Genomic DNA, 27,605 nt, shown 5'->3' with positions numbered 1-27,605 from the left:
GCGGATATAGGCATTTGTAACGAATATCTTTATTTATTAACAAAAAATGCCATTACAGATGGAAAGTTCACTGAATATAAACTACAATCATTAAAAATAATATTAAAGAACAATGGAAACGAGCATGGTATGCTCGTTTCCATTGTTTCCATGCAATATATATATATATATATATATATATATATATATATATATATATATATATATATATATATATGTAGTATAGTTGTGTCTAAGTAAAATGTCTTAAAGGGTCGCTGGACGGGAAGCGAGTGTCCATGTCTTACTTCTATCCCCTTTTTAGATTTTTAATAGAATTGTTGTGACTGCCTGAGTGGCGGTAACCGATGCAAAGAAGGCCTTAAGTATATAAGTTAAAACCCAGTTATACATACTCTTTTCATTTTAGAAAAGATAAAAAGTTATCGACTGTATATGCGGTTAAATTATTTAATGTTAAGTGATATCGCTATATCGACTACAAACACCATTTCGAAAAAAAAATGATGTTTATTATTATATGTAGTGATGAATGTTTGGTTTAGTTTACTTTTTCTAATGAGTGATCTACATTCAGATATCTATATTGTTATTAATTTTGTTTTTATCGATTTTTTCGTCTTGTTTATTAGAACAAGAATTGTTGCTAAAGATTAGTATTTGTTTTAGAAAATGGCGGAGTTGAAGTAAATTTCATGGATGACGTTGGACAAACACTATTAAACTGGGCATCTGCATTTGGCACCCATGAAATGGTCGAATATCTATGTGAAAAAGGTGCCGATGTAAATAAGGGTCAAAGGAGCTCCTCCCTTCATTATGCTGCTTGCTTCGGACGTCCAGCAATTGCCAAAGTTCTCTTACGTCATGGTGCCAACCCTGATTTAAGGGACGAAGATGGTAAAACACCTTTAGATAAGGCTAGAGAAAGAGCAGATGAAGGGCATAGGGAAGTGGCCGCTATTTTACAAAGCCCTGGCGAGTGGATGATTCCCGTAGATAAAGAGAGAAATCGCAAATCGGAATCTGAAAGCGAAGATAACATCGAACCAAAAGGTGATCCAGAGATGGCTCCCATTTATTTACAACGATTATTACCAGTATTCTGCACCACTCTCCAATCAACGATGTTGGCCAGTGTTAGAAAAGCTAGTTTGGGGTTAATTAGAAAAATGGTCCATTATATTCAGCCGAATCTTTTAGAAGAACTTTGTGCTATGGACGCTAATCCAAATTTTGGTACACAAGTAGTTGAAGTTATTGCTACAGTTTTGGATAACGAGGTAAGCAACTGTATTAATGATTTTTTATCAACCCTAGCCAAAAATTGTTCGAAATCTTAAACATATTAACTTTCATTTTGTTCTTCGTCGCCTTTTTCTTGTACATATATATATATATATATATATATATATATATATATATATATATATATATATATATATATATATATATATATATATATATATATATATATATATATATATATTGATTGATAAAATGTCAAAAATACGAAATATAAACTGAAAATAAAGTATGGCCACCACGTTGGTTTATCACAGCTCTACATTCACTGTTTATGTTCCGAATCACATTGTTAATGTCTGCTTGAGGTAATTGTGACTATTGTTCTCTCAGAAGCTCTTTTAATTGAAACTCATTGTAGATTTTGCCCATATGTGGAGTAATTCTTCGTTGGAGCATGGCCCATACATGCTCAATGGGATTTAAGTCCGGTGATTGTGCTGGCCACGGCAATACATCAATACTCTCGTTATCCAACCAGTTTGTTACAATATGCGCAACATGTGGTCAAGCGTTATCATGCATAAAGTAAAAATTTTCTCCAACAGCAGCAGCAAACGGGCGCACAACAGGTTCACGAATAGTGTCCAAATATTGCTGACTTGTGAGAAAGCCACGTGGGAAAATGAGGTCAGTTCTTCCGTCAATCATGATTCCGCCCCATACCATTAATGTACCACCTTTGTATGCATACACTTCTTGAAGATGTCGTAATCGTTCTCTATTTCCAGGTCGTCTCCAAACTCTTGTTCGACGAGAATCTGGATGAAATCCATATCTAGACTCGTCACTAAACAAAACTGTGGCCCAGTCATTGTCAGTCCAATTCTGAAACTCTTGAACACCAGGTTAATCTTGCAGCGCGATTGTCTCTAGATAGAGGTAGACATCTCAGTGGTCGCCGACTACGAATATTGGCTTCACGGAGACGATTCCTCACAGTACTGCTGCTAATTGTTTCATAATGTGCAAGCTGTAATTCATTAACCAGCTTGGGTGCTGTGATTGTTGGCTGCCTTTTGGCATTTAAAATTAAATATCGGTCTTAAGCGACAGTTGTAGAGCGACCACGTCCTGGATGTTGCTTGGCTGGACTCTCAGTGTCTCTAAACCGACGCCACTAACGACTTACGGCGCTTTGGGAGACACTCAGCTGATCAGCAACTTGAGTTTGTCGCATACCAGCTTGAAGGAGGCTCACGGCTCTATTTATCTCGTCCAACGTTAAATGTTGTCGTTGCATGGTAAAAAGACAATATCTTTAACTCACCTATTAAGCAAGAATGGTATAAAGTGACTAAAATTAAAAATAAACAAAACATAAAAATGTCGATTTTTTTGTCCCTTATAAAAAACATTCTAAAACACGTATTGCTATCAGTTTTACAATTTTTTTTTGATAAGAAGTGAGTGTCTGTATCAACAATTATAGTACAAGCAAATTTATATGGTCATGAAATTTCTGTAATTGGTATTGTCAAATTATTAAAATATCCTTAGACTTTTGCGTTGTGTGTATATATATATATATATATATATATATATATATATAGCAATAAATACAAATAAAACAAAACTACTCATCAAATAGACCGGTGCAACAACACTTTATTGACGATATAGAACATGTAAATAGATTCACATACCTAGGAATGGATCTGGTCGCAAGAAATGAAGAAGAACCGGAAATAAATAGAAGGCTTGTGCTGGCAAATAAAGCCTATTTCGCGATGGGCCACATATTCAAATCGCGAGACGTACACCGGAAAACAAAACTCCGGGTCTATAAAACAATAATCAGGCCCATAGTAAGTTATGGTTGCGAAACATGGGTGGTGACACAGAAATCTGCCAATGCATTAGATGTGTTTGAAAGAAAAATATTACGTAGGATCCTGGGCCCAATAAGTGAAAACAACAACTGGCGAATTAGGTACAATAGAGAAATATACGAGCAATATAGCGAACCACCTCTAGCACAACATACTAAACTGCAGAGATTACGATGGGAAGCAGAGATACGTGGTCCGCATGCATGAGAATAGAATCCCCAGAAAATTATTAAATGCAAGAATGCAGGGAAAAAGACCTGTTGGAAGACCTAAAAAGAGATGGTAAGATGAAGTCGATGAGGATGCCAGGAACTGCCTGGGAACGCGTTCATGGAAAAGAACAGCGGTAAATAGAGATGGTTGGAGAAGCCTGTTGAAGGAGGCCAAGGCCCGATTTGGGCTGTAGCGCCATTGGATGGATGGATGGATTGTGACTTTTAAGGTCCTAATATATTTATCACTGCGCTATTTTTGGTTTATTGTAGTGATCAAATGAATATTTTGTATTTTATAATGTATTTTCTCGTAGATGCTAAAAAATAATTCAGTTCCATATTTTCATTTTTCAGGATGATGAGGATGGTCATTCTATAGTCTTGTTGATTATACAAGATTTGATGTCAAAATTACAAGAAGTCTTTTTAGACCATTTTGCAAGGTTGGGTATTTTCACTAAAGTTCAAGCCTTAGCAGGTCCACCAGAGCCACAAGAAACGGAAGAAACCGACACTACAACTGAAGGTATGTGGTTGCTATTGTAATGCAATATTTTCTGGAACCGGTCTAGGCTAACTAAAAATCAATATATCCTCGAATTTATTTTTAATTTCTTCCTGAAAACCAATGCCGTTTTTTCTGACATTTCATAGTAATCCAATGAATATTTTGAAAAAAAAAAATGTAATTTTCTTGTTAAATTTGTGACTTAAAATTATGTATTAACAATCGTATTCCTTTAGAACCACCTGAAACTACTCAAGTTGAAGATGCAAGAGAAATTTTACCTGGAAAGGCGTACCATTGGAGAGATTGGTCCATTTGTAGAGGTAGAGATTGTCTTTACATTTGGTCCGACGCTGCCGCACTGGAGTTATCAAACGGCTCTAACGGCTGGTTTAGGTTTATATTGGATGGAAAATTAGCTACAATGTATTCCAGCGGATCACCCGAGGGCGGAGCAGATACGTCAGGTTAGAAAGTTTTATTTATTTTTGAGATTGCTTTACAACTGGGAATTTTGTTGGAATATTTAACTATATTGAGGAAGTGATTAAGTAGTGTTCAAAAATTCCAATGATCAAAATACTTCTGAAGACATCTATATAATCTGTTGATATGATAATGCTGCATAAATATATCATATATAACTTATTAAGGTGTCCATCCGAAAGTCAGAACGTTAATATGTCATTTTCACTAATTATGTTGCGTATCACTTACAGAATTGTTAAATTGAATTAGCACAGTTGAACTGCTTTTAAATAATAATGGTATTGCACCTACTACTGCTGAAGTCGATATTCTTGTTAGTGTTGAGGTATTAACTTTGTAATAATCTTAGCTAAATTGTTACATTTGATGTCACATATCATTGACAAGAAAAGGAAGAAAAAATGGGATGATTCCCGGGAGTTGTCTGTATACCATATTAATTTAAAAAACATCGAAGTACAAATGTATGTTTACGTGGTATAATATTTAATTAAAAAATTAAATTAAAAATCCATGGGGATTATAATGAAAGTTCAGAAAGTTTTCGGACCTATCTGTCCATCTTCAGTGAACTTTTGTAGCACTTGCGCTAGTAACCGCAAAACCAAACAGTGGTTAGGTTTAAATTGTAGATAACATACCAACACTATCAACATAATACCAACATTAGCGGATTAATAGAAAGCTACAGACACATCATGTATACCAATTTTACATAACACATGCATAAACACACAAAACAATCAGAATTTGATATCATCCTGGGGCTCCTAGCATCACCCTCAGAGTTGTCAACTAGAAGCATGGCTATATGCCTTCAAGATCGAGGCCAAGTAAGTCAAATGTCAATTTTTTGGAAAACACTAACCGCCACACAACTTGGTTATAAAAACGTCACACTATTTTAAGATAATCTGTTTTGAACGCGATTTCCAGCCGGACAATTATAAAATGAAATTTTCATTGCAATCAATTATGGCTTAATACCATATCATCAATCAGCCAATCCCGTCCACTGCTGGACATAGGCCTCCCTCAGTTCTTTCCAGTGTTCTCTACACTGGGCCGCTTGTAGCTAGTTTCCCGCTACTCTTTTTATGTCGTCGGTCCATCTAGTCGGTGGTCGTCCTCGGCTTCTTTTATAATTTCTGGGCCTCCATTCCATAATTCGTCTTGTCCATCGTCCATCTTGTGTTCTGGCTAAGTGTCCTGCCCAGTTCCACTTAAGTCTCGTGGTTCTTTCGATGACGTCTTGAACTCCTGATCTTTGCCTGATTTGTCGGTTTGTTATGTGGTCTCGGAGGCTCACATTCAGCATTGCACGTTCCATGGCTCGTTGTGTAACTCTTAGTTTATTCGCAGATTTCTGCGTGAGTGTTAAAGTCTCTGCTCCATAAGTTTGTATAGGCAAAACACATTGGTTATAAACTTTTCGCTTGAGACACATGGGAATTGAACTTTTTAGAATATGGCTTAGTTTGCCAAATGCTGCCCATGTCAGGCCTATTCGCCTCTGTATTTCATTTGTTTGATTGTCTCTGTTTATTTTGATCTCGTGTCCCAGATATTTGTAAGTGTCTGTTTGTTGAATGGTATTATTGTCGATAGTTATATTTCCACTCATTACGAGATTTGTCATAAGTTTAGTTTTCTCAAAGTTTATCTTTAATCCTGCTCTTTCAGACAGACTTTTAAGCGAATGTAGCATAGAAACTGTATCCTGTAAGTTATCTGCGATTAATACGACATCATCTGCAAACCTCAAATGATTTAATCTTTCTCCATCTATATTGATGCCCATATCTTGCCATTGGGTGTTCTTAAATATTGACTCTAAATACCATATAAACACTAATATATATATATATATATATATATATATATATATACTATAATACCATATAATACCATATAAACATAGTATTTTCATTTTTGAAATTTAATTTTTTAATAAAATACTCAAAAAGATTAATTAACATCAAAAAGTTTTCTGCATTATCAGATCATCATCAGTGATTTACTCGTGCAAAAAAGCAACCTCGTAGAATGTACACCAAAGGTTTTCATGCCTACTTATAAGTTGCTTTTTGAAAGTATACAGATAATAAAACTTCTATCTTATAACTTATAGCTAGGTATGAAAACCGTTGGTTTACATATTACGAGGTTGCTTGTTTACACGTGTAGAAATATCAATGATGATGGTCTGATAAGAACGAAAAAGTGTTGATTCGAACTAGTCTTTTTGGATAATTTTATTAACATGGATCTCTACTTCTAAGTAGGTCTACTTAGAGGCGAAAAATAAATGCTGACGGCATGGATTCGCTTATGTAGCTTATCGTTGGAGTCATCGACCATGTCCGTAATGTCCCTTCAGATGGTAGGGATTGATGTTGTCTTGCAATGCAGAGTTGGTTTCCAGAGGTAGTCTTGCTCTATGTTTATATTTTATGGATACCTCCGAATTTCTACTGCTTCACTAATTTGTCTGAAACAAACATAGGAATTTTTGGAAAGAATATGGGTTATTGCAAACAGTATGGAATGTTCAGTTTCTTTGCAATATTCTGCCACTGTAGAATTGGAAAGAAGAATAGATCTAATCTATCTTTTATTTTGGAATCGGGTTTTCGCGGAGAGCGATCAGTTTCGCCGATATATATGGGGTGGTCACAGCAACATAATGGAATATCTAACAGAGAGGCGGCAGTAGATTTTAAGAGTAAGTAGGAATTCGAAACTTTTCCTGTGACGGGAAAGTGTTCCCTGATGCCTTCTGTTCGAAGCTATGAATGAAGCTTCGTATAATGCCTATATTGGAGCGAATATACCGAAGGTAGACGACAGATTCAGGAGGAATAACATCCGAGTTCGGATACGTGGATATCGTCTTCTTCTAGTGCCGTCTCCACTAATGAAGGTTGGCTATAACCATTGCAAATTCGTCTCTATCTTCTGCTCTTCTTAAGAGCGTCTGTGTGTTTAACCCGGTCCAGTCGCGAATGTTTTTTAGCCAGGATATTTGTCGTCTACCTGGACCCATTTTTCCTTCTATTTTACCCTTCATAATCAGCTGCAACAACTCGTACTTATCGTTTCTAAGTATGTGCCCCAAATATGCTGTCTTTCGCCTTTTAATGGTGGTCAAAAGTTCTCTGTCTCTTCCCATTCTGTGCAACACTATTTCGTTCGTAATATGATTGGTTCATGGTATCTTAAAGATTATAAAGATCTTATTATAAAGAAGAATAGATTGGATATAACATTTTACCATCCGATATCGGATTTGCAGATTGAGTCTTTGGTTACTCAGAAATTTCCTTATCTTCAAAAAGGCTGCTCTTGATTGCTCTATTCTTGGGCGAATTTCGGATTCAGATCTTCCGTAATCCAGACTCCTAAGTATTTCATTTTGTCCGCTTGCTCAATATCTTCATTTTTTATCTGGATCCTTGTAATGCCTTTGCCCCTCTTACTGATAACCATGGTTTTTGTTTTCTTTATTATCGTCAGCATAACGGATGTTATTTATATTTTCACCATTTATTTTGATTCCTTCTGTACAGTTTTCAAGTACTTGCGTAAATAACTCTTCGGAATATATATTAAATAGTAATGGTGAAAGTACACAGCCCTGTCTCACTCCTCTCCTTATCTGTTGCTCATCCATGTCATTTCCATCTAATGTTACCACAGCCTGTTGGTTACAATAGAGATTTCTCACTATGTGAATGTCATTTTTGTTGAGTTCTTTTCTCTTTAGACTTTCCATGAGAATGTTATGTTTAACTTTGTCGAAAGCTTTCTCATAGTCTATAAACGCAACGAAAAGATCTTTTTGTTGGTCTCGACATTTTTGGGCAAATATATGTTGTTAAATAGTATAGTTATTGCACTTAAATTCTCTTCGTCTATAAGTTTAATCAGCTCGATATGAACTTCATCTGGCCCAGGGGCTCTGCCAGATTTTGAGTTGTTTATAGCATGTTGGACAGATTTTAATATTATTGGAGCTTTCTTTATCAATTTGTGTTGGTTCCGTTCTTGTGTTTATGAAAAGATCTTCAATATATTTAGTCCACACTTGTTTTATTTCAATTGGGTTATTAGTAGGTTTATTGTTTTTATCAATTAATCCGTTAGGTGTATTTGTTCGTGATTTTTCAGATAATTCTTTCACTTTTTTATGTAAATTATAATGATCAATCTTTTTCTGCAATTCTTCCACTTCGCTGCATGTTTCCATCATCCACTTTTCCTTAGCCTCTTTTATTTTGTTCCTTATTAATTTATGCTTTTCTCTGTACTTATTTGTGTTTTTGTTTTTATATTTTCTTTTTTATTCCATGATTTCCAGTATTTCTTGAGTCATCCAAGGGTTTCGGCTTTCTGTTTTCTTTTGTAGGGTCTCTTTCTGTGTTTTTATAACAGAATATTTGATTTACACCACATAATGTTCACATTCTCAGTGTTTTTCATTTCTGATGTTAATTTATTCGTTTCTTGAGTGATGCGAGTTGAAGCCTAAGCTCGGATTTCATTAATCTTGAGTAATTGAGTATTTACCTTAGAACTTTTGGATTTTATTTTCTTTTTTACGCTCAGTTTCATTTTTGGGACCAGGAGGTTATGGTCTGAGGGGACAGCTGCTCCAGGAAAAGTGTTAACGCTTACAGTAGAATTTTTAAATCTTGAATTGGTTAGATTCGTGGATATCTAGGAAGATTTAAGTTTCTTCTTCTTATTGCGCCTTCTCCTTTCGAAGGTTGGCGATCCAAATGTCAATTGCAGCTTTGGAAACTGAGGAAAATAAGCGGTCAAACCATCTCCTCAGGTCTTTCAGCCACGAGTTCTGGCTATTTAAGTCTAGATAAATTATCTTTTGGATTGTAGACTGTCGTAACCGTTCGAGATAAAGTTATCTTGAAATTACGAAAGTTCGTCTTTGAGGTTGTCAAGACAACAAATAGAATTGATCAGATTAGTGAGACAATCAATGTTAAAATTATGTTGAGCTAGATGGCGATGTAATGAAGCGTGTGAATGGCAATTTGTACTATTTCAATTACGAAGATTTGGTTATTAAATTTTATACTTTTGAAAAATTAATACGATTGTCCAGATAAAATTGATAACTCTTTGTTTTAATTATATTTACATAGAAACAACATTTCCAGTTTACAAAGGCAATCCTCGCATAATATAGTTTGACTGTCCATTTTCCCTTTTGGTTGAATTAAATATGTATTTTTTGATTTGTTAATCTAAATACTTAATACATTTCATGCTTGTTATTTTCGGTTTTGCTTTAACTAGTTTTGTTTTTGCTTTCCTTGTTATAATAGTGACACGTTTGCGATATTCAATTATACAGTGAACAAGGTAATGGTTATTCCAACGCTAAAACTAATAGTATTTTTATTCAGTGTTGAACTAACGTTATATTTGTTGTAAATATTGATATTAACTTATATTTCAAAAGATATTGATTTGGAAACTTGAAACCATTTAAAATTGACATAAATTTTAATATCTATATTCAAAAATTTAACCCAACAATGATAATGCAACCATAAGAGATGGAAAGCAAAAAACTCTACTTTTGTTTTTAAATGATGAAAATTTTTAGTATGTGGTTACCTTAAAATATTTTCGTCAGATTTTAAATAGGCAAAATGATCATCTAATTTTGATATTAACAGACGTTTCCTTTCGTACGTATTACCCGGCAATAATGGAGTATAATGCATCTTAAGTTCTATAATTCCAGTTGTTCATGTTTTCACAGCACACGTTCTTGATCTTTTGCTAGAATATGCTCAGTTTAAAGCGGCCAGTAGACAGGTACTTCATGCGACTCGCATTCTATGCAGAAAGTCAACTCGCCTCGATTAAATTCACTTCGACACTTCGTCCGAAGAACTTCGATCGAGAGTGTAGACGGCGTTTTAAGTAAAGTTGTAAAGTCATACCAGAAAAAATGAATCATTGACTATTTTAATTTTATACTGAATTGTGCGACAAGATCGGATCTGCATATAGTGTAGATGTACAATACATAGTACAGCTCACATGAACTGCAAAATTTAACGTTTGAATTCTCTGTTAGATAGGATACCGACGAAAAATACGATTATATATAAATGTTAAATATTTTATGACATAACCTATTAATCAGACAGGTTATTTTTAATATAGGGAACTCACTGTTTACACTTGCAAATATTATTTAATTGTCATAGGGAGAAAACATTACTCTTCATAATCTTTCTGTAAAATATATTTACAATTTGTTAAACTATTTGCATTGCACAAATTTTGATTATAAATATACCCTAGAGTATATAAATATATACATATATATATATATATATATATATATATATATATATATATATAATATATATATATATATTAGTTGCAGCTGTAATATAACGAGTTTATTACAGCTGCCGCCGTTTCTCGCAACCTAGCTTCCAACGCTTGCGATCGTTCCAGTCATCTACTTGTAGACCCCTATCTTCCATTGCACCTTTTACTTCTTGTCTCCACGATCTTCTTGATCTTCCCTTTTTCCTGCAGTTGGTGGGGATCCACTGTAACATTCTCTTTGGCCATCGTTGATCATTCATCCTTTCTACATGGTCATACCATTTCAGCCTTTTGCATTCTATAGTTTCCAGGACGTCAATGTCTATGCCCATACGCTCTCTGATTTCAGTCTCTCTCTATCTCTTCTAGTGAGTTGGCAACATCTTCTCCAATAATTCATTTCCATTGCTTTTATTTTGGATGCGTCATTTTTATTTATTATCCAAAGCTCTGAACCGTATGTAGCAATGCTTTCTATGGTACTTTTGTATATCCTAATTTTTGTGTTTCGGGTGATGTGGTTATTCCAAAGTATACTATTCAGTTGACGTATTGCTGAATTTCCTTGACCAATTCTAGTAGCTATTTCTTTTGTATTCCGACCATTGTTTGTAATGTTTACACCGAGATATTTATAGCTATCAGTATTTTGAATTTGTTTGCTTCCTAGTTCTAAGTGCTTTCCTTCACCTCCCACTACTACGTACTCTGTTTTTGATGGATTAATTGATAAGCCCCACTTAGTATATTCTTTATCTATTTTTCGTAACATGTAGTGGATATCATCTTGATCTTCTGCTTCAGTTAGAGTTCCTTCTCTAAATTCTTAAAGGGAAAATAAATAACAAATCAACGTATGATGGGAAAGAAAATAGGATTTTAATTTGAAATTCAGCAAAATGTATTTGCATTTATAGGTTATTGTCGTTGTAACAACTCGCCGCGCGTGCGCAGATGCTACGTTGCTACACCTGCTGTCGAATGACAACAAAGGTGTAGCCCGCAAAGCTCAAGTGGAGCTGGGGAGATTCGTTAAGCATAACTCCTTATAAATTCAATGAGTGTTAACTGGGCGCCAGGCAAATTTGGCCCATGGCCCACGCCTACTATAGACTACAACTCCATACCTACCAAAGTATTGCAGTACTGACCAAAAGCCGTAAATAATAATAATAGTACACTAATTAATGGTATATGAAACAGGGGAAATGAAACAATACCTCACGTTTTCAACTATATACAGTACCTTAAGTTTTGGATTACATCGATGTTGCACACTACATAAAGCGCTAAAATCGGCAACATTGCCACGTACGAGGTAATTGTAATTCACCGATCCCTCCGACACCACGACAGAAAGAAAAAAAAATTTAGTAACACATAACAACGCATGGGATGTACATCTCCATCCTTCGATGTTTGTTTTTTACGTATATACGGTTAATTTCTTAGAGTACATAAACTCTATAAACATACACTCACTTTTACAAGGCGGTGAATTTGTATCGGTTTTTAATAATGTGAAAAAAAAAATTTGTGGTTGAATTAAAAATAAAAGCGCGTTTCTTTAAAAATATAAAACAAAACATATACTCATATTGAAAATAAAATATAATTCCTAATAAAATAAGAAATAAATCTTTATGCCCTACAGAAATGATTCAAATATTTGATTTTCTACGGCTGAACAGTATCCCAATCTGTCATAAAAACTTCTGCGGACAAATGAAAGAGTTTCTGCTGTAACAGAATTGCAGACTTCTCTTTTTTTAATTCATCCAAATTTTGGGCTTTAGCCTCAGGATGATCGTAGATGATGCTTTTTAAATGTCCCCTTAAAAAAAAAAAGAAGTCCATGGGTGTAAAATCTGGAGATCGCGCAGGCCACTTATTATCGCCTTTTCCACTGATAACTTGATTCAGGAAAGTATTGTTTCAATACTCTATAATTATTCGAGCGTTGTGAACTGAACAGCCGTCTTGATAAAACCAAACATTCTCCAGATTTACATCAAGAAGATTGAGAATAGCGGGAAGAACATGATTCTGTAACAAATCGGGGTATACTCTACTATTCAAGTTGCCCTCAATAAAAAATGGACCTATTATGTGCCTTCGGTATTAGAGTTTCACAAAACTCCATTCTTCGAAAGTAATTGCCTGGACAAAGCTGCTGCGTTTTCGAATATTTAAAATTCTTGTAACCGTGCTTTTTCCATACTTTCGTTACAGTACCATTGGTAACATCTAACTCTCTAGCAACGCTTCTACTTGAACGTGTTGAATCTACCTCGATTATTGCACGAATTTGTTTATCCCGATATTCTCTGTCCTCAACTTTTTCTAGTGACACTTCTTAAGCGTTACATTTTCTGCAATTTTTGAGACATTTCTCAAAATGTTTAACAATATTATAAATTAACTGTACGCATGGAATTGGTCTTTCCTCAAAAAACACAGAAAATAAATCTACACACTGTTGTCCAAAATTTTCACCATAAAAGCATTTTAATATTTGAACTTTTTCTGCCGGCGTATAAACAGACATGTTAAGAAAAATAAATTTAAAATCTACGCTGTTATCGCTTTAAACAACCACTCTAATGACAAATTATTGGCGACGGGTCAACGAAGCAGGTTCGTGGAAAGTCGACGGCGCGCAGTGTTGTCATTTATAAAGTGTGTATCTAATTTAAAACTTCTATATTAATAATAAGTAAAGGATAGTAAATACCGCCTCTAAATAAATATGAAATAATTAACAATAAACAAATGTACCACTTCACAACCATAGGATAACCTACACAGTAGCTAGATGCTCAGAACCAAATAGGGCTTCCAGCACTCAAAATTAAGCTGCGAATTATAAGCGTCGCGTGAGCTCAGGCATAAACGCTGTAAAACGTAAAGAAATAAATCGAACCTTAAAGGCATACTTACAAATAAAGCTGAATATAGTTATTGTCATTAATTGTTGTAATAACAGTGGCGTAAGTAATCCAGCGATGTGTTTTTTAAGTCCATCGGTGGTCAAGTTAAACAACCTAACGGCAAATCCAGCAAAACATTACCCATGAAGAAGGAAAACAATAACGAATAAGTAGCCAAAGAAGAACCTCGTAATAGAAAAAAAACTTTACAAAGAGAAACAGATTATAATATCTTCCTGTATAATACACTATCATAGAAAGTCTGACGATTTGGACGAAAAAGTCCATCATCAGTGTTTTGTTACCTGGAAGAATTATTTCCATTTGATTTAAAGCAAACGTGAAGGTAAAATTTTGACTAATGTTTTGATGTTTGAGTATTTCTCATATAACCTACATGGCAACGTAATACTCCCACTAGGGGTTGCTGCTGACCCTCACACTATGTCTGAATGGGTTCTGGATGGTAACTAATTAAAATTACAGTTTTTGAACGGATATATGAATAAAGTAGTCAATGTAACTTATAGTAGATTTCGTAATGTGACACTAGCCAACAACGTGTTAGATGAATATGTTAAGAAATTTAAACATTTTATTATATACATACACTCAGGTGCAAAAAAATCGATCCATGGGTATTATTTGCTGAAAAAAGAAAACGTTTGAAGATATTAGTTTTAAATCAGGTATATGTAAAAGTATATGTTAGATTAAAATAATTTTTACACATTATCCAAAAAAATCATTTATTTATGGAGGTATACCCCAAAACTCAAAAATACAAGAATATTCAAAATTTTCTGAAATTAAGAAACACATTGATAATAAATCAATATCTAGTGTTTCCCCCTCCGGCTCTTATAACAGCCTGTACACGTCTAGGCATTGAGGTAATTAACCTCTGGATATCAAATTGATCCAATTGGTCCCATATTTCTTGAAGAGCCGCTGTAAGTTCAGCCAAGTTGTTTGGACGGGGTACTCGTGCTCGAAGACGTCTTCCCATCATATCATAGATGTTCTATGGGATTTAGATCGGGACTGCAAGCTGGCCAGTTCATACGGACAATTCCCACCTCCTCTATATATTGGTTGACGATTTTAGCACGGTGAGGACGCACGTTGTCGTCCATAAAAATAAAGTTAGGTCCAATGAAAGGAGCAAAATGTACCACATGCTGATCTAAAATACTTGTTATGTATCTTGCAGGAGTCATAGAACCTCTATCTACAATAACTAAATTAGTATGGGTGTCTGTACTGATACCAGCCCAAACCATAACGGAGCCCCCCCCCCCGATAACTTATTCTTTCCGCAATATTACATTGAAAATATCGCTCTCCGTGTCTTCTCCAAACCCTTTCTCGGCCGTCTGGTGACCTTAGACAAAATCTGGACTCATCTGAGAACAATACATTGCTCCAATCTGCATCACTCCAGTTTTCATGTTCTATGGATAGTATTGAAGATAGGGCTGGCCTTCTGGATAATAAATTACCTTCTACAAGTCGTCGACGAACTGTCCATCTGCTTACATCCACATTTCTCACTTCACTCAGACGATTTACCAGTTCAACTGAAGTTAGATGCCGATTTCTCAAACATGATGAGACCAGAAATCGATCATCTCTTTCGGATGTTACCCTTCTACGACCTGATCCTGGTCTTCTTGTGAAGTTACCGGTGTCGCTAAAACGCCGAACTGCTCTTTGAACCAAAGATCGACTAACACCCAACATTTCAGCTGCATAATATTGGCTACGACCATCTTGAACTAAAGTCGCCGCTCTTGCAGCATCTGTCGGAGTTAGAGACATTTAGGAAGGATAATTAAATAAAAATATAACACGTTTTGAAAATAAAATCACTACACTAGTATGGTTGTTGAATTAAAAACAACATTCAATAAATATCTACTTGCTTCAGACCCTTTTTGACAAAAACCTGAAATATCAATTTGTTTTAAGAAATATAAAAAGCAATATTAAAAATATTATTTTATTTCTCGTATACGAGGGTACACCTAAATTTACATACGTAATTTAATGTCGCTAAAATTATACAACTTCAAATAAATAAGAAATAAGGAATGGATTGATTTTTTTTGCACCTGAGTGTAGTTACTTCAGTGGCAAACATCAATATGCTGCGGTTTTAGTGTAATATACCCTGAAAATTATGTTTAACCTTGTAAATCAATTATATGTGTGGAAGGACTCGAAAGTGTTTAAATCGAATTAGATGATACATTAATCCCTAATTGTCATAAAATTAATAAAACACAAGATAATATGTATTTACTTAAACACTGTTTTGGAAACATTGGTTTAGTTTTTTGATATCTCCATTAAAGCTAGTAATTTTATGTTTTTCTTTTTTTTTGAGTATTTGCAATGTGGTAACGTGATGTTGATTTGTTTGTCCGAATTATAGGGAAAGGTCGAGCAGCTGATTCCCTTACAACTGAAGGTAAGAGGGCTATTTTTTATTATTTTTACTTTATTATTAGTTTGCTTCTTTGTACGAGCTTTGCTTTTACTGTTTAATTTTATCTATTTTCTGTGTAAAAGCTTGCTGAACTTATGTTATTTGTTTATACGAATGAATGATTTTAGAAAATCTAATACATCAGTAATTTGAAATGTATTAATTGTGCCATAATAGCTATACTGATAAGCTTTGGAAAACAGTTTCGTTAACAGAAATGTCGTTAAGCTTAAAATTTGAACAGGAAATTGGATGTTCGATTTTTTGTTTTAAGTACATAGTCTAAAAAATATTTATATACAAAGTATTGAATAAAATCACAATAAAAACAATTTGACCAAGGCAAGTATGAATATGATTAAAACATAAACAGTATACATACATACTAAGTGTCAGTAAAACCTCGATATAACGGACTACTTGGGGGTATCCGTTAAAGCCGAAAGTCCGTTATATAAAAATATGTTTAAAATAATTTTTTTTTTTTTGAAAATATGTATGTACACTGTATTTAGATATATATATATATATATATATATATATATATATATATATATATATATATATATATATATATATATATATAAAATACAAATAAAATTCTATTTAATTGTCTTTAGAGATTCGTCGTGAGGTGACGTTGCTGTTGATATCGACGCGCTTGCTGTCGGTAACCTTGTTTTGAAAAAGGAATCAAGTTGCTGTTTTTTTATGATCAACTCTCCAAAATTACGAAAACGCGTAGAGTATAGTTGAACTTCGTTATCTGATAAATAATCAATAAATGTTATTAGTTTTTAGTCTTCATCTGCTATTTCACTTTCAGTCATATGTTATACCCAGGGCCACCCTCATCTAATTCTAGCCATTATAAAACATCTTCCTTAGTTGCATGTTCTCCGGCATTATTATGTATTGTCCTACAGAAATCAGTAACTTCCAACCCTTCTAAATCTATGTCTGCATCTTGGCCATCAAACAAATTCTATCAACCATTTTTTAATGTTTGTTCTTTCACCTCCCATGCTAAAGCAAAATTAAAAATTTGTTATTTTTAATTGTAAGACCTTAAGTTTGGCACGGTACGCTGCCCTCTTGTATCTTCTGCATTATCTCCATCGTGCAATACAACCATTACTTCGTATAAAAACTTTCTGCGATATATTCGTTTGGTTGCCAAAATTATTCCTTGACCCATGGGTTGAATAAGCGATGTTGTATTTTTTGGCAAAAATATACAGCTAATGTTGCCATCTTCTGAACATAGAATCATTTCAAAGGGGTGAGCAGGAGCGTTGTCTAAAAGAAATAATCATTTCACCTCTTCTGGCGGTATTCTTAATTTCTTCTCTTGACATTTTCTCGATCAAGATATGAGAAATATGGAAATACGTGCTTGGCTGAGGAAGGCGATGGATAGGGACGACTGTAAAAAAATTCTTGGGAGGCTAGGACCCACACAGGGTTGTAAAGCCAAAATGATGATCATGATGATGACATTTTCTTACTGAAGGTACAAATTCTTCGAAAAACCCATTTTTGAAAATATCTGAGGTGAACCATGCCTTCTTAGAGCTATAATATGAAACGAGCAGATGATGTATTATATCTTTTAAAACTCTAGGTTTACGAGATTTGCCAACCATTACAGGAGTAAATCTATGCTATCCATCGGCGATAGCACAAAGCAGTGCCGAGATCCCGTCCTTGCTGATTTTTCTTCCAGAATTTGATTTTTTATGTTTGGAGGCTTTCAGGCAAAGTACGCCATAACAAACCAGTGTCGTCAGCATTGTAAATCTGAGATTCTAATAGCATTTCGTTACTTATATGTTCTACAAATTTTTGCATAAAAGGTTCTATTTCTTTTTTTGATGCACTTGAAGCTTCGTCGTAAATTCTTTTATTCACGATTCCGTGCCTTTTGCGAAAGCGCCAGAGCCATCCATCACTTGCTCTAAATGGTATGTCCATATGATTTGCTAATTTAATTGTAGCAGATTTCCCGGCCAGCTTGATAAGAAACCATATAATGGTTATTATATCGGGTATAATATTAACAGTACGTTTTTATTTTTCTTTTTTAACTTTGACCGGATTTTTTGTCCGTTATATCCAAAGTCCGTTAAATAGAGGTCCGTTATATCGTGGTTTTACTGTGTTAAGATCACGTGAAAACTGTTTTCATTGGAAGATTCTTTTTGTGTAAGGGATCAGTTCATCGTAAGTTTTCTTTACATATTTCCTCTCTCCATAGTTCTTATCTTCTCTTCTACATATTCCCTCCATCTTATTCTCGGCCTTCTTCTTGATCATTCTGTCTGATGATATTCAATATTTTGTCGCTCTTGAGAAATGCGTCTTCCTTTTTCTCAATATGTGCCTTGTCATTCTTGACAAAACCGGATATTAATGGAAAAAAGGTTATTAAAAATATAAAACCATACCAATGAGTGATCATTATGCTTTATAGTTGAAAAACAAGAAGCAAATGTTCAAACAAACATCAAAAACACCACTTCAAATTAAATAAATTGTATCTAAGTTACCCATTTATCACGATGATGATTAGGTTATGATTCAATGTTTATTTTGTTTTTTTCCTTAATTTAAGGTAGCATTCCGCAATAAGTGATCGAGACAGGTGACAGATAGGCGAGACCGAGACACCCAGTGAACTGTCGCTCCTTAAAATTAGTATAATGACCAACACAAGTGGCATACGCAAAACGCGCGTTTATACTTCAGTATATCAGATGTAGAAAAATTGCGTGTTTCTTTAAAAGGCTACTGGAAGGATAAAATGACGATATATTTCTCGTATTACATGTTTCGAATGAAAAAACGAAAGTGTATAAATGCTATAGTTAAAACAAGGCGCGAAGAAGCATTTGATATTTTCTAAGACGATAACATCCTTGCAGGATTCTACTTGGAGTTCTTCTTCTACTATTCTATTTTCGAGTTTATTATTTTCAATAAGAAGTCATGTACAATATGTGCTTAAACAGCGACTCCACGACTGCTCTTAAAGGGGACTGATGAGATACAGATCGGCGACAGTCGTTTGTCTCTATCTCGAGCTGCAGAACGACCTTAATATAATAATATTGAGCACAGACTTGAAGAGACGACAATCGGTCTCACCTATCTGTCGTCTGTCTCGGTCTAGTGTCTCTGACGCTTGTTGCGGAATGGTCTCTTTAATGTCAATCAAGTATCATCATACTAATTATTACCATTGGTATTAGTACCATCAATTTTCCAACATACTAATAACGTCTGTAAATCCTCCTTACTGGTAATCAGCAAAACAGTCTCACATACAATATTATAAATTATTAATTCTAGGCTGCGACAACAATTCCTATATTAATTACCTACTTCGAGATTTCACTAATAATAAATTATTAGCACACATTTAACACTAACATTCAGGCGTAAGTACACAATCGGGTCTCACTCTTTTTAAAATATCCTGACCTGCATATCAGTTGGTGTTAACCCTATTCATTGACAACTACAGCTATGTTAAGTACCTCTTACTCTTGGATTAAAATATGTCTTATGTACGCTATATGGTACCAAAATATATCAACAATATTCTTTTCTAAATTTGGTTACTTTAAACCCTTAAAGTTCTGTTAAAAAGCGCTGTTGTCAAATATAAAATATCTATATGCTAACCAAAACATTTTCAGATGCGCTATTTCTGTGCAAATTGTCATGGTGCTGCAACGAGAAAAATATTGTGTTATTTATTTGGAACTGGCTAGCCAAATGACATAAACTGTAGTTTTAAATATATAAACTTGTTAATAATAGTAATAAGAAGCTTTTATGCTGCTAGATACATTTTGTAACTATTATATGCTATTAAATCTTTGAAACTCACTCCACTCTTCCACTAACCGCCGTCTCTCCGTCCCCATCTTCCATGCTCTTCAGTCCTAGGTTCCTTGATGTCATTGCTTCATCGATATCGTCACGCCAACTTCTTCAAAATCGTCCTTTCTTTTTTTTTTCTTGGGGGAAACCATTCTTATATTCTTCGGTTTCATCTGTCGTCTGGCATCAGCTTTACGTGTGCGAACCATGTCAACTATCTTTTGTCAATCTCTTCTCCTATATTACGATCTAGCTTTATTTCATCTGGAATTTGCTCGTTTCTGGTCCTTTCTAGATTTTATTTACCACAACTGTGTCTTAAATAATCCATCTCTGTCATCATATGTTTATTTTTATTGGCTTTGGTAACATCCCAAACCTCTAAATGTAACGCTTTATACAACAAAAAAAATTTTAATTAAATATTCCATTATAAAAAGTAAAAAGAACTCTTTCTGGCTACATCACAAAACTTTTTCGGAATAACTATTCCATCATTAGTGCTTTTACTAGGCACACATGTGTGAAGTTATTAAATATACTAGTAAAAACCCTTGAAATGTTGTTAAATTAGTTTTAAATTACATTGTTGCTGATAATATAATATGTTGAAGCTTTAAACGGAATTTACTTCATGGCAACGTAAGACTCCCAAACTGGGGTCGCTGCAACCCCAAATCTTACGTTGCCATAAAGTAAATTCCGTTTAAAACCTCCTATAATATCAACAAAAATTTAATTTAAAACTAATTTAATTACACTTACAGAGTTTTTACCCGTAATAGTTAGTGGCTCAACACATCTATGTCTAGTAAAGCAATGTCTATGTCTAGCAAATTGACAGCAGCCTATGACACAGTAAGGCACAAAACATTGTTCCGAAAATTATACGACACTCTCAATGACCACCATCTGGGTAAGGTCGTATATTGCTTACTGAAAAACAGACGTTTTTTCGGAGGGTAAAGTAAGTAGGTGGAGAGTTCAAAAAAATGGCCTTCCACAGGGAAGTGTTTTAGCACCAATGCTCTTCAATATATACACAAACGACCAACCTACGCCGACCGAAACCAAGCACTTCCTCTATGCTGACGATCTTGCAATATATGCTCAAGGAAATAGTTTTGAAGAAGTGGAGAAGAAACTCAAAACTGCCTTAAAAACGATGACAGCGTACTACCTGCAGAATTTCCTGAGACCCAATCCCTCTAAAACCCAAGTCTGCGCTTTCCACCTTCGCGCAAAGGAAGCCAAGTGAAAACTACAAATTGCGTGGAATGGTAATACATTAGAACACACAAACCAACCTATATATCTTGGAGTAACTCTGGACCGGTTCCTCACCTACAGACAACATTGCATAAAAACGAGAAGGAAAGTAACAACTAGGAACAGCATACTCAGAAAGCTAACGGGAAGTAAATTGGGCGCACGTAATGGCGTTTTAAGAACAACGGCACAGGCACTGTGTTTCTCAACTACTGAATATGCGTGCTCCGTTTGGGGCAGATCTGCCCACACCAAACAAGTTGATACTGCGCTAAATGAGACATGCAGGATAGTAACGGAGTGTATGAAACCAACGCCACTCTCAAATCTATATAAAGCAGTGGGTTTTACAGAACCCTCAACACGCAGAGGCGTTGCAGAGCACATAGAGAAAATTAAACAGATCGCAGACGAGCGGCATGCCTATACAAAGTTTCGAACACCACGAAAGCGACTAAAATCTAGGAAAAGCTTCCTTGGAACAGTGCAGGATGAACCGCCTGGGTATTTTCCTCTTCCCCAGGTTCAATGGACCGGCCAGTCCCTAGACTTTAAAACGTGGAAAACTATGAATAGGATAAGAACAGGGGTCGCCCCAGTAAAATCAAACAATCAAACATCAAAATGGGGAAAAATCGATCAAGATGATGTGAACTGTGACTGTGGAGAAACACAGAATATGGAACATCTTACATGCAGAAACTGTCCTCATCGATGTACCCTTGAAGATTTGTGGCTCGCCAACCAAGATGGAACCGACGTAGCCCGATACTGGGCCGAAATTTTATGAATGACATGTCCGGACACGATAAAGTAAAGTATGTCTAGCAAAATCACTGATGATGGAATAGCCATTCCGAAAACATTCTGTGATGTAACCCGAAAGGATTCTTTTAAATAAATATACCTTTTATAAAGGATTTTTAAATTAACTTTTTTGCGATTTATGGTATACAGCCGACAAGAAATTCATTTTCCTTGTGGACTTTGTACAACACTGTATAAATATGTATTTTTGTTAGTTTTTTGATTGAATTTTGCCAGAGAAAGGAGTTTAACACTCGTATCATTGCCATATCCTTATTTATTCTCGTTTTGATTTTATCTTCACTATTCCCTTTCTTATTGAAACTAACCCTTAAATAATTACAGGATTTTACACCCTTGTTTTTTTTTTCATTTTCTACATCTAAATCAGGTATCTCATCATTGACCATTATTAGATATTTACCTTTTGCCGTATTGATTTTACGCTCGCCGCTTTATATTCATTTAATTTATTTATCATATAGCTCAGATCGCCTTAATCTTCCGCGGTCACTCTTTGGTCATCAGCAAAGAAGAGTGTAAAAAGCTTCTGTTCTTCCACCGTTATACCCATGATTAGGCACTTCCTCACTCATTTCTGTAGAGATCTGTCTAGATAAATCTCAAATAGGACTGGTGATAAACTACATCCTTGTCTCAAACCTTTCGTTGTTTTAAATGGAGAGGTAATTTCTATTCATGTTTTATTTCTTGCTTTAATATTCATCATAATATTTTGGAGTAGCCTTAGTGAGAACTGGATTTACTTTCAAGTTCGTCATTTCCTCCAACAACTGTGAAAAGTCGTACTGTTAGCACATAGTTATACATTTCGCCCAGTTTACTATAAGCTTGTTTCGTTACTCTAGCGTTAAAGTCCCCACATATTATTTCGTGAGTATTCGGGATTTATCATCACTTATTGAGTACACACAAAGAAGCGTTGTATACCTACTCCTAACTACAAAACAATAAATTAAAAAATGGAAAAGAAAAGTGTTTTGGAAGTGTGTACATTTTTTTTAATTCTTAGCTGAGCGCTTTCGGCTTGCAAAGCCATCCTCAGTTATGGTCAAGTTTATAAAGTACATTGGTAGAAAATACACAATTTTTTCGTTTTTAAAAGTTAAAAAAAACTTAAAAAGTTCTTTAAAAAAACACAAAAGAAAAATTTTTGTTATTTTGTTTATGGTACGAGTGTAAGAACACGACCATTTGGATGCAGTTGAAGCGTTCATTCTGTCTGCCTAACTAATAAATTGGTGTATATGATTTTCAAGCCACTGTTGAGTAACTTTGGCCTTATGCGCAGGTGCAGAGCCCAGTTGAAATATACATGGTCGATTTTGAAATATAGTGTAGTTTAGGGGCTCCACTTAATTTGTTAAAATGTCCCCTTGATAATTTCTGGCCGCTGCTTTAACGCCCTCTTTACAAAAATTTAAAGAAGTGATCTCATTTGATCCTTACCACTAGTTCGCGGGCTTCCATGGGTGACCCACCTCTATTGGGAGTTTCCTCAACAGTTAAAATGTTTTCATCTGTAGAAGGAATTTTTTATAACGTTCTTTACCGTACAACGACAACAGGCTTCTTGATTTTTATTTCCATTTTGTTTTAATGCGACGGTAAGGCGTTGTCCTGTTTGTCGTTTGGAAGCCTTAAGTCACAAGTCTTATTTGATATTGCGACTCATTGTTCTCGGTGCAGTATCCATTTCTCGAGCCATTTTTTGTTTTTGGACAGAATTTCCCTTAATTCTTGACCTACGTGCGTTAACCTATGGCGTACGAGCCACGCGAAGCCTACTCTTTTACGATCACTTATTTCTCTCGTACCCAAAAACAACATAGTACGATACACAAAAACACGTCTAATATTTACCGGGTTTGTAATTAAAAAGAAGAGCTCTTTCTGTTCCGCTCTTATGAAGAGCAATGACAGCAATACGGTTTATAGTGTAAATGTCAATAGTCAGTAATGTCAACATAACTTTTGGCTGCGTTCGGTTTGTCAACCGTATAAACTGCGTTTACACTTGTATCAATATTTATGGCAAGACTAAGAATATATTCCTCTTAATAGAATCGTCACTTTTGATAAAAAAACTTGTTAGACTAACCTGTTATAAAAACTTCTTGAGTGAACCAAATAAGACGATATGGAAATATTAAAAGATAGGAGTTATAAATAATTTTTGAAACAAAAACTTGAATTGGACACTATGAATAGAGATTGAAGTCGATGGGGCGTCGTAAAAAGAAATGGATATAAAGTTTTTTTAAAACCAAAAAAGATCAGAAAAGCGTGTACTAAATTTAAGGATGTTATTAATAACTTATCATGTTGTTAATTTATCATAATGGAAAAAGAAAACTTTTCAAAAACAAAGCATTTGAAAAAAAATTACTTTTAACGGTAAACTCTTTACACCTGCTAAATGTTAGCGATATTTCTGTCGTAAAAAATAAAATTTACTAACATGAAATACATGCATATATTTTCTTAAGTATAGTCTTAATTAACACATATTTAACATTGCAATTTATATTATTTAATAATATTGCCTCAATTTATGTGTAACATGTGATACTTTATTCTTCAGAAAATCGAGGGGAGTTCCTAGAAAAATTGCAGAGGGCGCGTTCAGCAGTTAGATGCGTCAATAATTCTACGCCGTTACTATCAAAGCCTGGTACCACACGATTAGTAGTAGGAAACTGGTCATTAACATCAAGAAAAGATGCTGAAATTCACATTCATAACTCAGATGGGCAACAACAAACAACCATTTTAAGGGAAGACCTTCCTGGCTTCATCTTTGAATCTAACAGGGGAACAAAACATTCCTTCATCGCTGAAACATATTTAGGTAATATTATTTGTATTAAAATAACATTAATATGTAAACCGGTATCTATTAACCGATTTGTACTTTGCATTTATATTGCTAACCTATTTTTTTATTTTTTTAGGTCCCGAATTCTCGGCCGGTTGGACAAATAAGAAAGGAAAACGCCTTCGCTCAAAATTAGAAGCCACAAAAATGAAAGTAAAGTATTTAGCTCATCAAATCTACGAACAATACTTCAGAGTAGCCCAAGCTCAACCCAGAGGTATTGTAGCTAAACTAGGAAATATTGTTGCTCATATCGAACGCGCTTGTCAAAAACAATGTTCATATGGCAACAATCGAGAAGGAGGCAACTCTTGGAAGGAAACACTTCACAATGCTTTAGAAGAATTAACAGAAATTCTTAAGGAGGATGGAGTGGTATCGGCGTATGAATTGCACAGTTCTGGTTTAGTACAAGCATTGTTGTCTCTCCTTTCAACCAGTTATTGGGAACAAGGTTTAAAATCAAGCAAAATGAGCAAGTTCCAAAAACAGAGAGTGCAGGTATTTAAACAATGTTTTAGAAATAAGTCTAATGAAGACAAATCTCCTATTTTAATACTAGTCCATAAATTAATATCTGTCCTTGAGAGTATAGAAAAATTACCTGTATATTTGTATGATACACCTGGAACTGGGTATGGTCTTCAAATCTTAACAAGAAGACTGAGATTTAGGTTGGAAAAAGCCGCCGGTGACAGTACCTTAATAGACCGATCGGGAAGGAGTTTAAAAATGGAACCTTTAGCAACAGTATCTCAACTAGAAAGGTACCTACTGAAAATGGTGGCAAAGCAATGGTACGATTATGACCGCAGCACTTTTCAATTTCTCAAAAAGTTGAAAGAATCAAAATATCAAGTTTTCAAGCACACCCATGATTTTGATGAGAACGGTTTAATATACTTCATAGGAACCAATGGCAAAACGAGCTCTGAATGGGTAAATCCAGGACAATATGGTTTGGTAACTGTTACTAGTTCAGATGCCAGAAATCTACCTTATGGAAGAGTAGAAGATATTTTATCTAGAGATACATCTGCACTTAACTGTCACACCAACGATGACAAACGTGCATGGTTCAGCATTGATCTAGGAGTATATATAATTCCGACAGCTTACACTTTACGCCACGCCAGAGGTTACGGAAGATCTGCCTTGAGAAATTGGCATTTCCAGATGTCCAGAGACGGTAATACTTGGACCACGCTATATACTCATACGCACGACATGTCATTAAATGATCCTGGTAGTACTGGTACTTGGCCAATAGAAGTTTCACAAGAAGAAGCTCAAGGTTGGAGACACGTTAGAATACAGCAGGCTGGTAAAAATGCTTCAGGTCAGACCCATTATCTAAGTTTGTCCGGTTTCGAAATCTATGGACAAGTAACAAGTGTTTGTGAAGATATGGGCAAAGCACATAAAGAACAAGAAGCACATTTGAGGAAGCAACGGCGTTTGGTTAAGTCGCAGTTGCTTAAACATATGACAGTTGGAGCACGAGTAGTTAGAGGCGTTGATTGGAAATGGAGAGATCAGGACGGCAATCCTCCAGCTGAAGGTAAGTTTTTATTAAGTGATGGATTCGACTGTTACTTGATGGAAATTCATTTCATATAACAATAAAACACTGAAAACATTTGTTTTCAAAACTTCCACATAATTTATTATAAATTCTTATCGCTACAGCTGTTTCGGCAGCTGCACTTCAGAAAGACACGCTGTCGAAACAGCTGTAGTGATAAGAATTTATAAAAAATGTTGAGGAAGTTTTAAAAACAAAAGGTTTCAGTGTTTTATTGTTATATAAGTTTTTATTGTTAAAATTGTATATATTTATTCTATTTTTCCTTGGATAATGAGTTGTCAGGTACAAATATACCTGTCATTAACCGATAAACTTTTTATCCACTGACGTTCCAAAAAGAAGTATGCATCTTAACAGAATCGTTCCGATTTTTTATTTCTTGGTATTTTTTGGATATTATAATGACTAAATGCTTACTTACTTAGCTACTCCGTGGGGTTACTGCGTGGGCTTTTTCCGACTTGACAATATGCCTAGATCCCCTTTTACTACTACTACTACTACTACTTGTCGGTTTATAACGTTCTCCGACGTTTTCCGACTTCCAATCGCCACTTAGACCGGTTGTTCCATAGATCTTCTTCTATGGCCCTCTCTCTCAGTTCTTTATTTATTCCTTCGCTCCAACTTTTTCTCGGTCTACCTCGTTTTCTCTTTCCTTCTGGTTGCCACTTTAGTATTTCTTTTGGCATTCGTTGTTCGTCCATTCTTTGTATGTGTCCGAACCAGATAAGTTGTTTTGTTGTTAGGTCATCTGTGATTGTTCGTTTGATTCCCATTATTTCTCTAATGCGTTCGTTGGTAATCCTTTCTCTTCTAGATCTTCCTGCGGCTCTTCTAAAAAAATCCATTTCCGTCGCTTTCAGCGTTGACAGTGTTCTTTCTTTCAGTGGCCATACCTCACAGCTGTATAAAGTGATACTTTTTACTATAGTCTCATATATCCTCTTTTTATTTTCTTTGTTGATGGATTGGTCCCATAAAATGGTGTTTAACATTGTGATGGCTT

At 34.9% G+C, this 27,605-nt stretch overlaps 1 protein-coding gene across 5 annotated transcripts in view; it reads left to right on the top strand.

The window, feature by feature from the left end:
* Ufd4 (ubiquitin fusion-degradation 4-like) overlaps positions 1-27,605 on the top strand; it is a 165,112-nt gene that overhangs the window by 82,261 nt on the left and 55,246 nt on the right. For 4 of the 5 annotated variants that reach the window (XR_011951199.1, XM_072534600.1, XM_072534597.1 and 1 more), the window contains 6 exons: positions 670-1,283; positions 3,707-3,878; positions 4,097-4,327; positions 16,092-16,127; positions 24,715-24,981; positions 25,085-26,569. Coding sequence is in view for 4 of the 5 variants with exons in the window: in XM_072534600.1 (XP_072390701.1) it covers positions 670-1,283; positions 3,707-3,878; positions 4,097-4,327; positions 16,092-16,127; positions 24,715-24,981; positions 25,085-26,569 (2,805 nt within the window). In the remaining variant the exon portion in view is untranslated. The remainder of the gene's footprint in view (positions 1-669; positions 1,284-3,706; positions 3,879-4,096; positions 4,328-16,091; positions 16,128-24,714; positions 24,982-25,084; positions 26,570-27,605) is intronic. The other variant, XM_072534601.1, reaches the window with a different exon arrangement.

Source organism: Diabrotica undecimpunctata, chromosome 6, assembly GCF_040954645.1.
Source record: "Diabrotica undecimpunctata isolate CICGRU chromosome 6, icDiaUnde3, whole genome shotgun sequence".
NCBI lineage: Eukaryota > Metazoa > Arthropoda > Insecta > Coleoptera > Chrysomelidae > Diabrotica > Diabrotica undecimpunctata.
The sequence above is the reverse complement of the archived record's forward strand: the minus strand, read 5'-3'. Positions and strand labels throughout refer to the sequence as shown.